This window comes from Artibeus jamaicensis, unplaced genomic scaffold (assembly GCF_021234435.1).
Source record: "Artibeus jamaicensis isolate MK-2021 breed Jamaican fruit bat unplaced genomic scaffold, CSHL_Jam_final contig_240, whole genome shotgun sequence".
Classification (NCBI taxonomy): Eukaryota; Metazoa; Chordata; class Mammalia; order Chiroptera; family Phyllostomidae; genus Artibeus; species Artibeus jamaicensis.
In genome coordinates, this window is record NW_026521506.1 from 17,988,908 (window position 1) to 18,007,072 (window position 18,165).

At 39.5% G+C, this 18,165-nt stretch overlaps 1 protein-coding gene across 1 annotated transcript; it reads right to left on the minus strand.

The window, feature by feature from the left end:
• Nucleotides 1-1,739: 1,739 nt before the first annotated feature.
• LOC119043154 (glyceraldehyde-3-phosphate dehydrogenase-like) lies at nucleotides 1,740-2,718 on the minus strand. The gene is given in 2 exon segments (XM_037137057.2): nucleotides 1,740-2,184; nucleotides 2,186-2,718. Coding segments are annotated over 2 exon segments (978 nt in total).
• Nucleotides 2,719-18,165: the final 15,447 nt, after the last annotated feature.

Consider the following 18,165-nt stretch of genomic DNA (forward strand, 5'->3'; position numbering starts at 1 on the left):
GTTGTTTACCAGGACGGGGAGACCCAGGTCGCTGGTTTGTGACGCTGTGTGTGGGGGTGTGGTCAGAGAGGGAGTGATGGCGGTCCTCTCCGCTAGCCCAGCCCGTCCAGTCACACCACACGGGCTTGTTTATCTGATTGGAATTGTGCGAGCCTGTTGCCCCGAGCAGGCTTCGCTTCTCACTGGTTTCTCCGCATGCAGGTGCGTGACCTACCTGCAGGTGCGCGACCGACCGCAGACAGCCCTCCGGGCCTCTTCCCTGTGCGCTCGCGTAGCTAGCTCGCTCTCCATCAGCGCTTTCGGCTGCTTGCGTGCTCACTGCGCACCACCCGGGAATTTTTTCTTGCTAACCTGTTCCGCTGCTGGCTTCACTCCTCATTCCGGTCCAGCTGAGTATCTAGTTGTCCTTTGGACTCCGTATTGTCGATTTTCCATGTGGCTTGGTTGTGGCTGCTGTTAAAAATAGTTGTTCTTAGATTTGGTTGTGCACAGAGGCAAGGTGGTTCCTCCACCTACGTCTCCATCTTGGCGGAAGTCCTCTAAATATCATGTTAACTATTACACCTCAGAACCTCACCTATAAAGTGTTCACTGTCTATAGAGTTTGTGTCTCAGTGTTCAGGAAAAGTGATTAGCTGCTTTGTTCCTATTACAAATCAGCTGACATAGCCATTTCTCAAAGGGTAAATCTACTTCTGATGTGGTGGTCTTTATTTCATTTTGTGTCTTAAAATTTTTCATCAAGGAAGATATGTAGAGGAACAAGGCTGTTAGAAATGACTTCAGATGATTAATTAGCACTCATTACTCCTCAGAAAGTCAGTAATTACTTCCTTAGATTTTTGAGACATTTTTGAGAGAAGCTTTGGTTTTAGAGCAGAATACCCACATCTTAATAGAATGTACATGTCCATGTCTTCTCACACCTCTACCCCAAATCTGTCTACTACCTGTGTGAATTCTATATTTTCTAAGAATCTATCGCTAGATTAGTAGAGTTTAACATTTTGTAAGTTCTTTTGGAATAATCCATTTTTTAAGTTTATCAATTGTCATTATAGTTAGCTTACCAGAAACTAAACAAATCAGCACTTATTGTGAGGTAATTAAGTGTGTCATTAGATAAAAGAGTAGCATCCAAAGCAGAAGTAATTTAACAAGAGCCAAATTAATCTTAAAACTTTTTTAAAAGATTTTATTTATTTATATTTTAGTGAGGGGGAGGGAGAGAGAGGGGGAGAGAAACATCAATGTATGGTTGCCTCTCACATGCCCCCTACTAGGAACCTGGCCCACAACCCAGGCATGTGCCCTAGACTGGGAATTGAACCAGTAACCCTTTGATTCTCAGGCTGGCACTGAATTCACTGGGCCACACCAGCCAAGACAAGAAACAAATTATTCTTTATTCAAATAACTGAGTATAGATTGCAGATGACCTTCAAAATGACAGAACACACACATACAAAATCTCAAACATAACCTCAAATTTCCCCAAGCTTGGGACAATGGTGTTGCTTGTTTTTCATTCTTTTTTGGGTGGCAGTGGTACTGTGAAGTTTACTGATGGTGCATGGCAAGGCAGGGCTCTTTAAGCTCCTCCCCTCTTCAGGGAGTCTAGGATAAAACCTGGAGGTCAGGAGATTCTCAGTGTGTTTGGGGATCAATTTGGGGCAAATACTCCCCAGTAGTTGAGGGACTCTTTTCATTATCACTGGGGCTGATGGTCCAGGGGGCTCTTATGCCTTGGAGGCCATGTGGACTACAAGGTCCACCATCCTGTCTCTGTAGCCAAATTCATTGTCATACCAGGAAATGAGCTTGACAAAGTGGTCATAGAGGGCAATGCCGGCCCTGGCATGGAAGGTGAAGGAGAGGGTGTCACTGTTAAAGCCACAGGAGATATCCTGGTCCTGAGTATAGCTCATGATGCCCTTGAGAGGGATCTCTGATACCTGCATCACTACTTTCTTCATGTCATCATATTTGGCAGCTTTCTCCAGGTGGCAGGTCAGATGCACAACTGACACATTGAGGGTGGAGGCACATAAGACCATGTCAGTGAGCTTCCCATTCAGCTCAGGGATGACCTTGCCCACAGCCTTGGCAGCACCAGTAGAAGCAAGGATGATGTTCTGGGCAGCCTCTTGGCCATCCCACCACAGCTTGCCAGAGGGCCCATCCAGTCTCCTGGGTAACAGTGATGGTATGGACTGTGGTCATGAGTTCCTCCACAATGTCAAAATTGCCATAGATGACCTTGGACAGGGGGGCCAAGCAGTTGGTGGTACAGGAGGCATTGCTGACAATCTTCATGGAGTTCTTGTACTTGTCATGGTTCTCACCCATCACAAACATGGGGGCATCCTCAGAAGGGGCAGAGATGATGACCCCCTTGGTTCCACTCTTTAAGTAAGCCCCAGCCTTTTCCACAGTGGTGAAGATACCAGTGGACTCCACAGCCTATTCAGCACCAGCATCATCCCATTTGATATTGGCAGGATCTTGCTCCTGGAAGATGGAGATGGACTTTCTATTGATGACAAACTTACCATTCTCAGCCTTGTGAGTAGAATCATACTGGTACAAGTAGACCATGTAGTTGAGGTCAATGAAAGGGTCATTGTTGGTGACAACATCCACTTTGCCAGAGTAAAAGGCAGCCTTGGTGACTAGGCACTCAATACGGCCAAACCTGTTCATTCCGATCTTCACCATCATGGCACAGGGTTGAGGCTGGCGCTGCTCAGGAAGACGCAACTGTCTGTTGAACAGGAAAAGCAGAGAACCATTTTTTTTAAATTATATTTTATTGATTATGCTATTAGAGTTGCCCCAATTTTTCCCATTTGACCCCCCTCCACCCATTCCCATTATTCCCTCAGGCATTCCCCACACTATTGTCCATGTTCATGCATCATACATATGTGTTCTTTGGCTATTCTATGTCTTATGCTGTACTTTACATCTTCATGACTACTCTGTAACTACCAATTTGTGCTTCTTAATTCATCGCTTTTTTTGCCCATACCTCTGATGTATATCCCACCTGGCAACCATAAAAATGTTCTCTGTATTTATGATTCTGTTTTCTTTTCTTTTTTTTTTTGGAGGAGGAATTCAATTGTTAATAGATATGTACTTGTTGCCATTTTATTCATATTTTTCTTCTTAAAGGAGACCCTTTGTTATTTCATATAATGCTGGTTTTGTGATGTACTCATTTAACTTTTTCCAGTCTGGGAAGCTCCTTATCTGTTCTTTGATTCTAAATGATAGCTTTGCTGGGTAGAGTAACCTTGGTTATAGGTCCTTGCTTTTTATCTCTTTGAATATTTTATGCAAGTTCCTTCTGGCCTGCAAAGTTTCTTTTGAGAAATCAGCTGACAGTCTTTTTTTTATTGTTCTTCAAGTACATTTGTCTCCATTTTTACCCCACCATGAACTCCCACCACACCCATTCTGGCCTCACACCCTTGAACCTACCCACTTTGGCTTTGTCCATGTGTCCTTTATACATGTTGCTTGATGGCCCTTCCCCTATTATCCCTTTCCCCCTCCTCTCTGGTTACTGTCAGTTTGTTCTTTATTTTAATGTCTCTGGTTGTATTTTGCTTGTTTTTTCTTTAGTTGATTAGGTTGCACCTATAGGTGAGATCATATAGTATCTCAGATATTCCATGCCTCAGCATTTTTGCTGATATGTGCCCTAGAGCAAGGGATATAAAGGAAAGAATAAACAAATGGGGCTTCATCAAAATAAAAAGCTTCTGCACGGCTTTGAAATGAAAAGGGAACTAACCATATGAGAAAATGTATTTGCCAGTGATACCTGAGACAAGGGTTTGATCTCCAAAATATATAAACAACTCATCTGACTAACACCAGGAAGGCAAATAATCCAATTAAAAAATTGGTGAAGGACCTAAACAGACACTTCTCCAAGGAGGACATACAGAGGGCTCAGAGACATATGAAAGAATGCTCAGCATCACTAGCCATCAGAAAGACACAAACTAAAACCACAATGATGTACCATTTCACATCAGTCAGAATGACCATCATAAACAAATCAACAAACTCCAAGTGCTGGCAAACTTGTGGAGAAAGGGAACCATAGTATACTGTTGCTGGGAATGCAGACTGGTGCAGCCACTGTGGAAAACAGTATGGAATTTCTTCAAAAAACTAAAAATGCAACTGCCTTTTACCTGGCAGTTCCACTGGTGCTATTATATCCTAAGAACCCTGACACACCAATCTAAGAGAAGCTACACACCCTAATGTTTATAGCAGCGCAATTTACAATAGCCAAGTGCTGGAAGCCACCTAGGTGCCCATCAGTAAATGAGTGGATCAAAAAATTGTGGAACATGTACACAGTGGGATACTATGCAGAAGAAAGAATGAAGGACCTCCTACCCTTCATGACAGCATGGATAGAACTGGAGAACATTATGCTAAGTGAAATAAGCTAGGCAGTGAAAGACAAATACCATATAATTTTACCTTTAAGGGGCCCATAATCAACAAATCAAACAAATGAGCAAAATAGAGACAAAGACATGGAAATACAGAACAAACCAATAGTAACCAGAGGGGAGGTGGGGGAGTAGAATAATGAGGAAAAGAAGGGGAAAGGCCATCAAGGATTATGTATAAAGGACCCATGGACAAAGACAACTGAGGGGTGGAGGATTGAATGTGGGAGGTAGGGGTGAGTAGTGTGGGGGAGTGTAATGAGGGTAAAATGGGGACAACTGTAATTGAACAACAATAAAATTTTTTAAAGCCATGAGGTCTTTAGCCACTTCTGCACCTTCTTCAGTATGCTTGCCCTGCTGGTAAACTTGCTCTATGACTTCAGCTCTCCCTAGCATGTGGTCTTCCCAACTTTCCCAACACCTACATCATCTGCTAGAGTAGATCATATCCACTGCTTAAAGACAGGTTCTCTCGACTGGTGAGGATTAAAGCACATGGTTCAAAGGTGGTCCCATTTATTCAGCTGAATGCTTTCCCTTGACTTGGTGACTCAGTGAGGGTGGACTACCTAACTGTTCTTTATGGGCTGTACTTTTTTTTTGACAGGCTTACCCATTTCACCAGCATAGTTGGCTTAGTAGTTTGTTCTGGGTTGTTTTGACACCCTTGCTTTGGCCTCCTTGCTCTGCTATCACATCATTCCCTCTACTCTGTGCTCTTTACCGGCACTCTTCTTTCTATGGAACTGGTTTCAGGTTTTCTCATAGCTGTTGGATTCTTGAAGGTACCCAGCCCTTATCAAGCAATTCTTTTGATTTGATCTAGAGTTTCAATCCCTTTCTACATCCTCATTCTCTGTTGCATTGCTCACAACTCCAGAAACCTACAAAACTATACTCCCAGAGCTCTTTTTCTCCATCTCTTCTCTGCACCCCTGGGCCGTCCTTTTGTTTCTAGCTCAGTGGTTCCTGAACACAAAGGTGCACCTAAGAACAGGAGTTAACACAGCATCCACTTCTCTGAAGCTCACTCTTGTCCAACTCTTGACCTCTTTGATGTCTAATCTGCTTCTGTAAACTACTGGAACTAATTATGTAGATTAGGAGCTTGCATGCAAATTCAAATAATCACGAAGGGTTAGAAAAATAGGAAATTTAAGTGGTTTTTAGTATACATCAGATCCTTTACATTAAGCTTCTGACACCCTGACTATAGTCTTTGTTGCTTAAAAAAATGTATCATAAACATCTTGAATTTGTGATAATGTAGCTAGGATTTGGTCCCTTTTTTTTAATAAAGAGATTTTGGTTATAACATAAATTGACTTGTAGCATTTTGACAACCATGTACTATGACCTGTTAGCAAAGTCTATCCAGTTTTTATTTCCATCTTTATCCATCAGTAGCCTTTATGAAAGAAGGAAAAAATAATTTTCAAGCTATTATAGCTCTTTCAGCAATGTGTCAAGTTACATGAAAATTATAAATAAAATAGTCATTACTGAGTTGGTACAGACTTTGAGAGGTTCTCTATTACACACTTTACCTGTATCCAAGGCAAGTGCAGTCCTGGGTTTAGGTATCAGCTTGGCTCCTTCTTAACTGTGTGACCTCGGATATTGACTTAACTTCTCTGAACCTTAATTTTTTTCATTTGTAAAGTTGTTTCATTACACAAGAGTTGTTTTGCACATAGCAATAGAAGCTTAAATTTATTTAGCCTTTAGACAGCAAGCACTGTGCTGAATTGCTTTACAAACATTATCTCATTTCATTCTCATAACAGCATTCAAGACATATATTATTATGACCAGTCCCTAATTTTACAAATGAGAAAAATGAGATTCATGAAAATGAAGTGATTTTTCCTAAAGTCAACCAACTTATAAGTGATTGAAACTTGAATCCAGATGATGGTGTGAAGATTTCCAATGCACTTTGCTCTTAACCACTGCAAGGTTTTGCTGTGAGAACAAAGTGAGACAAAATTGAGAGGGCATAAAAAATGATAAGGGCATAAAAATGCTATATATTTATTTATTACTGTTATATCCATGATTACTTCTCTGAAGTAATCATGTGTCATAATTTTATTTTATTTTTTCTTTTTAAAAATTATTTTATTGTTGTTCAATTACAGTTGTCTGCATTTACCCCACACCACTGCCCCCTCCTGAAATCTCCACCACCTTCCCCTGATTCAACCCCCTTGGTTTTGTCCATGTGTCCTTTATAGTTGTTCCTGAAAATCCTTCTGCTCCTCACCCCATCATCCCCTCCCACCTCCCTCTGGTAACTGTCAGGCTGTTCTTAACTTCAGTGTCAACCAAAGTTGTTGAAATAGTATCATTTTTCTTAGCTTCCTTGAAGCAATAGATTCTGAAAGCAAGGAAGGAGTCATGGAAGGGCTATGAAATGTGACTGTATAGAACTAAGACCCCAACCTCATTGATTCTAATATTTGTGCTCCTATTTGATATTTCCAAATGATAGAAGACACTACACATTCACTACTGTTTTGAGGGTAACTTGATGCAGAGGGAATCATTTATCCCTTCACTTGAGGGCTGTTGTGACCTGTGTCTAATTATTTTGATGTTTTTCTTAATTTTAGTGACTCCTGACTCTGTTTTAGATACTGCTCCCAAAGATTCTACCTACAATGATCCCCATGATAGTCATTAAATTATCAAGAAATATAAAGCACATTTAGTACTATTTAGCTTAAAAGAAATGCTTACAGGCTTGTTAAAGGTAAAAGAGAAGTTATAAACTCAAAGAATTTCCACTAAAGCCTCCTTGTTAAGAGCCAAGGCCTGCCTTATGAGTCTCTACACTTCTACTTACTAGTTTTGTGACCCTGAGCAAGATATCTAATGCCATCAAGTCTAAGATGTCATCAATTATATGAGATATAATTATTTTACATAATAATACATAAGAAAAGAAATTTCCAAATAAACAATGACATAATGCCTTAGCAATAGTGCTGAGTATCTTGCAAACACAAGCTTCTCATTGCATGCCTTGAAATTTCTTGCATTTCTGTGTGGTGTGATTTGACAATTTGGCCTTTGATTGCTTTAATCCTTTTGGATATAGCAATAACAAAATATAACAAAGTTTTCTTTTTGTGGGCATCTTTCTTTCAAATTTTTGTGTAAATCACTTAATTGTCCCTTTGTCAAAAATAAGAAATTGTGGACATTCCATTAGTTTCGCTAATATCCAATTGCTACCCTGCCACTGTTTCCAGTGCCTTTCAGCATACACAGTATCTTTTCCTTTCAAAGTCAGTTCAGAGTGAGCATTCTTGAAAACATTTAAATTGACAATAAAACTTGTGGGAGTAAAAGACAGAATACTGTAATTGAAAAATAATTAAATAAATTTTAAAAAACTTGCCATGTTTAGTACTACCACTGTACATAATATATTCAAGTTAATTGACAGTGGTATCAACCAGTATAATAACAGAGTATACGCACACACATGATAGCTATTATGCCAGGCTATTTTCTGTACCATATGATTGTAAGATGCCACTAATAACAAAATCATCCTGATATCATAAATGTAAAATGTGTTCTTAGAATTAATAAAATACAGTCCTAAAGCTTTCTTAGCTTGTTTCCTTTTTTGAAAAAAAATGAGACTAGTGAAGATATTTGACCTAAAGGATAGTGATGATACAGTTAAATCCTTGCACAATGTTGAGCATACAGTAAGTGCTCAGAGGTATTAATTAAAAAACACAACTGGTGTAGTGGATATTATTGTAAAAAACAAACATAGGGCAGGTTAAAGGACAGCTATAGGAATGTCTCAACAAATTAGTAATGATATTATGGCAATGAAACCATAAAACATTTGCTGACAGGGGTGATGACTTCATAATGCCACAATGACAACTTGTAAAGGGAACTGATTGCTTTCTTTTAAACTGTTTAACTGGTTGTTTTAATGACAGTGAAACACAATCTTAATTTATCTTTAATAGACTAATTTAGGACCCTAAAATATCTACTTTACTAACACTCCATATATAAAGTTCCAAGCATTGTTTCTTTATTCAACAGCTTTTATATATTGTAAAATGATGCAACTATTATGGAAGACAATGTGGAGGTTTCTCAAACAACTAGAAATAGAAATGACAAATAACCCATAAATTCTACTTCTGAGTATATATTAAAAGGAAATGAAAGAGCTATCTCAAAGAGATAGCTGCATCCTCACAGTCACTGCAGCATTTTTCACAATAGTCAAAATATGAAAACAATCTAAGTGTATGTAGGTAGAGGAATAAAGAAAATATGGCACACACACACATATAATATATTATAAAGTACTTATCAACCAAAAAAAGAAAAATCCTGCCTTTCTGATGATGTAGATGAACCCTGAGGGCATTCTGTTAAGTGAAGTAAGTCAGAGAAAGGCAAATAATGTATGATCTCACTTATACATGGAATCTAAAAACATTGAACTGATAGAAACAGAGAGGAGAATGAAACGGAGAGGAGAGGAAATGCGGAAAAGATGGTCAAAGTGTACAAACACTCAATAATAAGGTGAGTAAATTGTAGATATCAAGTGTACTATACCGTGACTATAGCTAACCATACTGTATTATATACTTGAAAGTTGCTATAGGAATAGGGTCTTAATATTCTCACTCTAATAACAACAAAACAGTAATTATGTGAAATGAAGGATGTGTTAACTACATAATTTTGGTAAACATCTGCAATATATGTGTATATCAAATCACATTGTATACCTTAATGTTACAAAATGTTATATGTAAATTATATGTCAATAAAACAAGGGAGTAAACAGAATTGGCTAACTTCAGTTGCATGCCACATCAAGTGATTTAGTAAAAACCCAGCTCTTTCCTCCAATTCTTGATTCACTATTTTCTCCTCTCTATCATTATTAAGTCATTTTTAAAAACTTAGTTAGCACTCCTCTTGATATTTCAGGTTAGTGAGGGTAAAGCAAGATCACCTATGACACCCTGGGGAGAATGGCTTGGGTTAAAGGGACGTCCATGATAAGAGCTGAGAAAGTGAGGTGAGGGAGACGGTTTTGGGAATATAAACAAATCTACTCCCAGAATCCAGTTGTTTTCTTAGGTAATTGTCGACAGTTCAAAACACATTTTTGTTCAACAACTCTTAAGAGATGCAAACAGACTCACTGGCCAATTTTCTGATTTATTTTGGCAATGGAAATTATCTGATGCCTGTTTTCAAATGTGTTTACAGATGGCCAGAACGCATGACTTAATTAATAAAACAAACGTGTATTAACTTAATATAATACTTTTGACCTTAATAAAGTCTTAAATCCTGACTTCCGCCAAGATGAAGGCATAGGTGGAAACACTGTCCTTTCTCGCACAACCAAGTTTAAAGACAACAAAGTTTTAATATTAAAAAATGCAGCCAAAACACAGAAAATTCAACTATACAGAAGTCCGACAACACCAAACCATTCCACCAGACTGGTAAGAGGGCGGAGCCAGCAGCAGAGCAGGTGGGGCAGGAAAGATCCCCTGACTCAGGCATGCAGGCAGCTGTGGACGGTGGCAACGAGACAACAGGACCCAGTGAGGGAGCAAGGCGACGAGATGACCGTGGTCACACATTCTCGCGCAGATAAACCAGCGAAGGAGCGAGCTGTGAGACAGACTGCACAGGCCCCAGCAGCGGGAAGCAGCAGAGGAGCAGAGGGGACCGCCATTGTCCCTCTCTGACCCTGCCCTCACATACAGTGTCACAACCCAGCAACCTTGGTGGCCCCGCCCTGGTGAACAACTAAGGCTCCCCTCCTCATACGTAACAGGCACGAACAGAGCAAAACATGCCTCAAGAAGAACTCAAAGCCCCAGAGCCTATAACTCTAAGTGACCAAGAAATAGCCAAACTTTCAGATGCACAGTTCAAAACACTGGTGATCAGGATGCTCACAGAACTGGTTGATTTTAGTCACAAATTAGAGGAACATATGGAAACTAAACTAATTGAAATGAAGGGAAATGCACAGGAAACCATTAGTGATGGAAAGGAAACTGGGACTCAAATCAAGGGAGTGGATGAGAAGGAAGAAAAAAATGACCAAACAGAAAAGGATGAAGAAACAAAAATTCCAAAAATTGAGGAGAGGCTTAGGAACCTCCAGGACATTTTTAAATGTTCCAACATCCAAATTATATGGGGTACCAGAAGGGGAAGAAAAAGAGCAAGTGGAAACCTTATTTGAACAAATAATAAAAGAGAACTTCCCCAATCTGTCAAAGGAAATAGACTTCCAGGAAATTCAGGAAGCTCAGAGAGTCCCAAAGAAGGTGGGCCCAAGAAGGAACACACCAAGGCACATCATAATTACATTAGCCAAGATTAAAATGAAGGAGAGAATCCTAGAAGCAGCAAGAGATAAGGGGACAGTCACCTACAAAGGACTTCCCATCAGACTGTCAGCAGATTTCTCAAAAGAGACCTTATGGGCAAGAAGGGGCTGGAAAGAAGTATTCCAAGTCATGAAATCCAAAGACCTACAACCAAGATTGCTCTATTCAGCAAAGCTTTCATTTGGAATGGAAGGACAGATAAAGTGCTTCTCAGATAAGACCAAATTCAAGGAGTTCATCATCATCAAGCCCTTATTATATGAAATGTTAAAGGGACTTATCTAAGAAAAAGAAGTTAAAAAAGATGAACTGTGAATGGACAGCAAACTCATAGTTATTAACAACCACACCTAAAAGAAAAGCAAACTAAGAGGATAGCTAGATCAGGAGCAGAAACACAGAAATGAAGATCTCATGGAGGGTTAGCAACAGGGGAGTGGGAGAAGGGGAAGGGGGGAGAGGGTACAGAGAATAAGTAGCATAGAAGGTAGGTAGAAAATAGATAGGGGGAGGGTAAGAATAGTATGGGAAATACAGAATCTAAAGAACTTGAGACATGTGGTCATAAACTAAAGGGGGAGAAAGGTGGGGGAGGGGTGTGCAGGGTGGAGGGAAATGAAGGGGCAAAATAGGAAAACTGTAATGGCATAATCAATAAAATATATTAAAAATAAAGTATTTAATCTCAGGTAAAACTGATTTAAGATTGAAAAATGTACACAAAAAGAAACCATTCCATACACTTGCACTGGAGCTTATGACCCTTGCCTCTTACCACTGCTCCCTGACTACCTTAGTGCCATTTAAAGTGCTTCCTTTGATGGTGGCCAATTACAAATCCATATCTCTTTAAGATGTTCTTATCAGCCCACAGGTTTATATATAAGTGCATATGCATGTACACACACAGTTTTCTCTCAGCATTGATTTAGTTGGCTGGTTGAAAAATGACTAAGGACTTTCTGTTCCTATTGTAAATATCATTGTTTGTAATGATAATATGCTGTTCATTTTCCTGTATTTTCTGCCATGAAAATGCTGGGCAAATTACAATAAAATATATTCTTATGCAAATAATACAAGTAGGGTGTTTTTAACCCCCCAGAAGAAATGTCTGAAAGAATGTCCTGTCAAAAGCAAAATACTAAAGTTTCTCAATAGGCCACTATTCTTTATCTGAGCTGTTAAGTCTTTAAGTTATTATATTATTATTGAATTGAAAGGATAATAAAATAATGCTGAATAGTCAGCGCCTAAGCCCTCCCCATACATACCAATTACAGCTGCAGCTGAAAATGACTGAAATTTTATCACATCAAAGAAGACACCAGCCAGCCATGGCCTCATGAAAGCCTTTCTGGAGTTTGGAGTTAGATTAAAAAGGGAGTTGTTTGGCATATTCTTCCATTGTTTCAGAGGCCCCTGTCAATCAGCACAGCAGTTAGTAAGGAACTCTACTGCCTGCTGCTATCAGCCAATAGGCAAACTGGTTTGGCTCTTTTAATATCTGGTTATCTAATCTATTTTTATTATAAAAGAAGAGTTAGTAGATTTGGCCAAGGTTGAAATTAAAGCTGGATGTTTTAATGAAAACCAAATTATTCTTATGTTATCTGTGTTCAAGCTTGTTTTGACAAATTATATTAGTGAGGAAAGAAAGATCACTAAACTGGAAATAAGAAAATGTATTTTCTATTCTCTCTATGAGTTAGGTTCCATTGTTAAGATGCTTTGCAAGAACCTTGAGGATCCCGGCTTCATTTTGGGAGATGGTACTAGTTTTTATGTTCTTGTTTTTAAAATTGTTGTTCAAGTACAGTTGTCTCCATTTCCCCTGCCCCCACTACTCCCTCCACCCCAGCCATCACCATCTCCCACTCTCAATCCTATCCCTCTTTGGTTTTGTCTATGTGTCCTTCATAGATGTTCCTGAAAACTCTTCCCCCATTATTCCCCTCATCCTCCTCTCTTCTGGAAGCAACCTAAGTGACCAACAGTAAATGAATGGATCAAAAAACTGTGGTACATTTACACAATGTAATACTATGCAGCAGAAAGAAAGAAGGAGCTCCTATCCTTCACAACAGCATGGGTGGAACTGGAGAGCATTATGCTAAGTGAAATAAGCCAGGCAGTGAAAGAGAAATACCATATGACCTCATGTACAAGTGGAACCTAAATAACAAAACAAACTAGTAAGCAAAATATAACCAGAGACATTGAAATTAAGAGCAAATTCTTGCCCTGGCTGGTGTAGCTCAGAGGATTGAGCACGGGCCTGTGAAGCAAAGGGTCACTGGTTCTGTTCCTGGTCAGGGCACATGCCTGGGTTGCGGGCCATGTCCCCAGTGGAGGACACATGAGAGGCAAGCACACACTGATGTTTTTCTCCCACTCTTTCTCCTTCCCTTTCCCTCTCTCTAAAAATAAATTAAAAATATTTTTTTAAAAAGAACAAACTCTTTTGTTTTGTTTTTGAGAGGGAGGGATGGAGGGAGGGAGAAAGAGGGAGAACAACACTGATGTGAGACAGAAACATTGATTGATTGCCTCTTGTACACACTCTGACTGGGGACTGAAGTCATAACCCAGGCATGTGTCCTGAGCAGAAATTAAACCTATGACCTTTTGGTTTGTGGGACGATACCCAACCAACTGAGCCACACTGGCTTGGGCAGCAGTTGGTACTATCTTTGTTTCAAAAAGAAGATTAATCATTTCTTTGACAAGCCAACATAGCAGGACTGAAATTGAAACAACAATGGGCTCCATATGTAACATTTGGTATTGCCTAAAACATACATCTTGCTCTGGCATCTCCAATCTTGTTGATGGTGGAAAAAAACTTACCACTGAAGGCAAATCACTTTGTTCTAGTTTAAGACTCTCTTTTAGATAGTCATTTCAATCAGTGTTAAAACTCTTTCTCAGAGCTATATCCAGGGGTTTTTCTCTTTCCCCAAGATGATGTCTGCATGCAAAGGAAGGTCAATGGTGGCAGTAGCAGGACAAGGAACTTATTATTTTTCTTGGAGTATTCTGCATCTTGATGATTTATGGAGGCATCCAGTGGTAATGTCTGCTGTGATAAGGCTGCTTCCTAGTATGAGCCCTCTGCAATAATCCAAAGCTCCTTTGGTTTGTGTTCTTTGAACTTCCTTATCCTGCACCAGACAATTTCCAATTCATTATTTCTCTCAGTGTCTTCTGTCCCATGCCACTCACAGGCTCTTGGCCATTGAAAATGTTATCACAGAATTATCTACATAGATGTTTCTCTTGCTGATGCTGCCACACAGTGTTTTCAGTATATCATAATTCCTCTTTCTGTATTAGAACATGACCATGAAAATAGACCATCACCCAGTTTATTCAAAGCTCTCTCAATACATATGTATAGATTTCTGTTGTTTGACCCTTTCAGGAATGGGGAATCTTCCCCCTAGTCTCATGTACTCAAAATATATCCCCCAGTACAGGAAAGATTTTTTCCTTCTTGCATGGCAAATCCATTATATGATATATTCTGCATGCACTTTTAAATTGTGACTAATAATCTTTATTCTCAGGGTTTCAAGATATCTCTAGCTATGTAATAGCATTTAAAATAGACTTAGAAATCTTCAGCTAAACCCAGCTTTTAAGATCACTGTCCTTCTATGAACTTAAGAAATTTAAGCTTGAAATCCAAACTGAGCAATGACACTTTTTTTGAGATTTTATTTATTTTTTATTTTAAATATATTTTATTGATTATGCTATTACTGTTGTCCCATTTCCTCTCACTTTATTCCCCTCTGCCCTGTACCTGCATTACATCGAGCATACATCCCCCCTTCATTTGTGTCTATGGGTCATACATATAAAAGTTCTTTGGCTTCTCCATTTCCCACACCATTCTTAACCTCCCCCTGTCTATTTTGTACCTACCACTTATGCTTCTTATTCCCTGTACCTTTTCCAACATTCTCCCCCCTCCCCACTGATAACCCTCCATGTGATCTCCATTTTTGTGATTCTGTTCCTGTTCTAGTTGTTTGCTTAGTTTACTTTTGTTTTAAGTGTGGTTGTTAATAACTCTGAGTTTGCTGTCCATTCATTGTTCATATGTTTATCTTCTTTTTCTTAGATAAGTCCCTTTAATATTTCATATAGTAAGGGCTTGGTGATGATGAACTCCTTTAACTTGACCTTATCTGGGAAGCACTTGATCTGCCCTTCCATTCTAAATGATAGCTTTGCTGGATAGAATAAACTTGGATGTAGGTCCTTGAGAAAAGATACTTTTGTTTTAGGTTGTATTTGAAGCCCCCACTCCACCCCTCCTCATTCTGCCACATTGATCTAATGGGTGAGGAGATGCAAAAAAACTTATTGAAAATGAAATACAGCCCTGGCTGGTGTAGCTCAGTGGATTGAGCGTGGACCTTCGAACCAAACAACCACAGTTCGATTCCCAGTCAGGGCACATGCCTGGGTTGCAGGCCAGTTCCCAACAGGGGATGCACAAGAGGCAACCATACATTGATATTTCTCTCCCTCTCTCCTTCTCTTCCCTTCTAAAGATAAATAAATAAAATCTTAAAAAATTATCAGGGGGACTTCTGCCAAGATGGAGGCATAGGTGGAGACACCGTGCTTTCTCCCACAACCAAGTTTAGAGACAACAAAATATTAGCAACAGAAAACATAGCCAGAACACAGAAAATTGAACTTTTCAGAAGTCTGATAACAACAAATTCTTCAGCCTGACTAGTAAGAGGGGCGAAGCCAGCAGCTGGAGGAGCGGGGTTGCACAGCAAAACTCGGTCAGACAGACTCAGGCATGCAGATCCCAGGTGTGGGGTTGCAACGGGCGGACCCAGTGAGTGACCCAGTGAGCGACCGGTGTACCTAGCAAGGGTGCAGAGCGGCGGGTTGACTGTGGTCCCGCATTCGTGTGCAGATAGACCAGCGAGGGAGTGGGCGGTGAGACGAGGGAAGCGAGCAGGTCCCAGTGGCAAGAGGCAGCAGAGGGGGCTGCCATTTCCCCCGATCTGACCCCGCCCCCACATACATCATCACAACCCAGTGACCTGGGCAGCCCAGCCCTGGTAAACACCTAAGGCTCCTCTCCTCATACGTAACAGGCGCGAACAGAGAAAAACATGGCTCAAGAAGAACTCAAAGCCCCAGAGCCTATAACTCTAAGTGACCAAGAAATAGCCAAACTTTCAGATGCACAGATCAAAACACTGGTGATCAGAATCCTCACAGAACTGGTTGATTAAAATCACAAATTAGAGGAACATATGAAGGCTAAACTAATTGAAATGAATGGAAATACACAGGAAACCAATAGTGATGAAGAGGAAACTGGGACTCAAATCAAGGGAGTGGACCAGAAGAAAGCAAATAATGGCCAAACAGAAAAGAGTGAAGAAGCAAGAATTCCAAAAATTGAGGAGAGGCTTAGGAACCTCCAGGACATCTTTAAACGCTCCAACATCTGAATTATAGGGGTACCAGAAGGGGGAAAGGAACAGCCACCAGTAGAAAACTTATTTGAACAAATAATAAAGGAGAATTTCCCCAATCTGGCAAAGGAAATAGACTTCCAGGAAATCCAGGAAGCTCAGAGAGTCCTAAAGAAGTTGGACCCTAGAAGAAACACACCAAGGCACATCATAATTACATTAGCCAAGATTAAAATGAAGGAGAGAATCCTAGAAGCAGCAAGAGATAAGGGGACAGTCACCTACAAAGGAGTTCCCATCAGACTATCAGCAGATTTCTCAAAAGAGACCTTACAGGCAAGAAGGGGCTGGAAAGAGGTATTAGGACTATTTTCTTCCTCACTCTCTGTATTGGGTATCCAGTGATTAACACTGACAAGGCAGTCTATTGCATCAAAATTATGCTATAAAAGGTAGTCAATAATTGAAGAGAAAGATGTACTTATATAATGGAGCATGACTGGATTCCAAGTCATGAAATCTAAAGACCTACATCCAAGATTGCTCTATCCAGCAAAACTTTCATTTAGAATGTAAGGACAGATAAAGTGCTTCTCAGATAAGACTAAATTCAAGGAGTTCATCATCACCAAGCCCTTATTATATGAAATGTTAAAGGGACTTATCTAAGAAAAAGAAGATAAAAAAGATGAACAGTGAAAGGACAGCAAACTCACAGTTATTAACAACCACACCTAAAACAAAAGCAAACTAAGAGGATAGCTAGATCAGGAGCAGTAGCATAGAAATGAAGATCACATGGAGGGTTAGCAACAGGGGAGTGGGAGAAGGAGAAGGCACAGAGAATAAGTAGCATAGATGGTAGGTAGAAAATAGGGGGAGGGCAAGAATAGTATGGGAAATATAGAATCTAAAGAACTTGAGACACGTGGTCATAAACTAAAGTGGGGGGAAGGGTGGGAGAGGGTGTGCCGGGTGGAGGGGAATGAAGGGGGGAATAGAACAACTTAATGGCATAATTAATAAATATATTTAAAAATCAATAAATATAATAAAATGAAAATTTATCACGATGTTTAAAAAATGAAAATGAAATACACATTATTTCCATATTTACACATATATCAGCTCCATTATATAAGTACATCTTTCTCTTCAATTATTGATTACCTTTTATAGCATAATTTTGATGCAATAGACTGCCTTGTCAGTGTTAATCACTGGATACCCAACACAGAGAGTGAGGAAGAAAATAGTCCTCATTTGTCAAGGAAAGTTTTTCAAATTGAAGAGTAATATTTGGCATATCTTCGAATTTGTAGCCCCTTTGTGAAAGTGACTGAGAGTATATACTACCTCAAAGTGCTGGTGCATTAGATGACACAGTTATGTTTGATAATACATTGGAAGGGCATGTGAAGAATCACATTAAGGTGGCTAAGACAGCAGTGTTGAAACTATCACTGGACAGAGATATGTAAACTCAAATTTATTGTTATTGCAATAATTTCTCACTCAAGTTTCTTCTGAATTGGTCCTATCATTAATGATATAGAAATCAACTAGTAGTATTTGAGAGTAAAAGAATGTAATAATTTTATACTTATTGAAGAGATGGTTGATCCACAAGCATTTCTGAATTTGCTACATTACAGGGTTCAGTGCCTTCTAACATTATTTACCTCTATAGTTCATAAACCTTATCTTCTTTTGTTACAGGTTAGAAATTGAAACCCAAGGATTAAAAAAAAAAACAAGTACTATGTATCTTGTAGAATTTCTGTGCTACAATTCTGCTGAAATTTT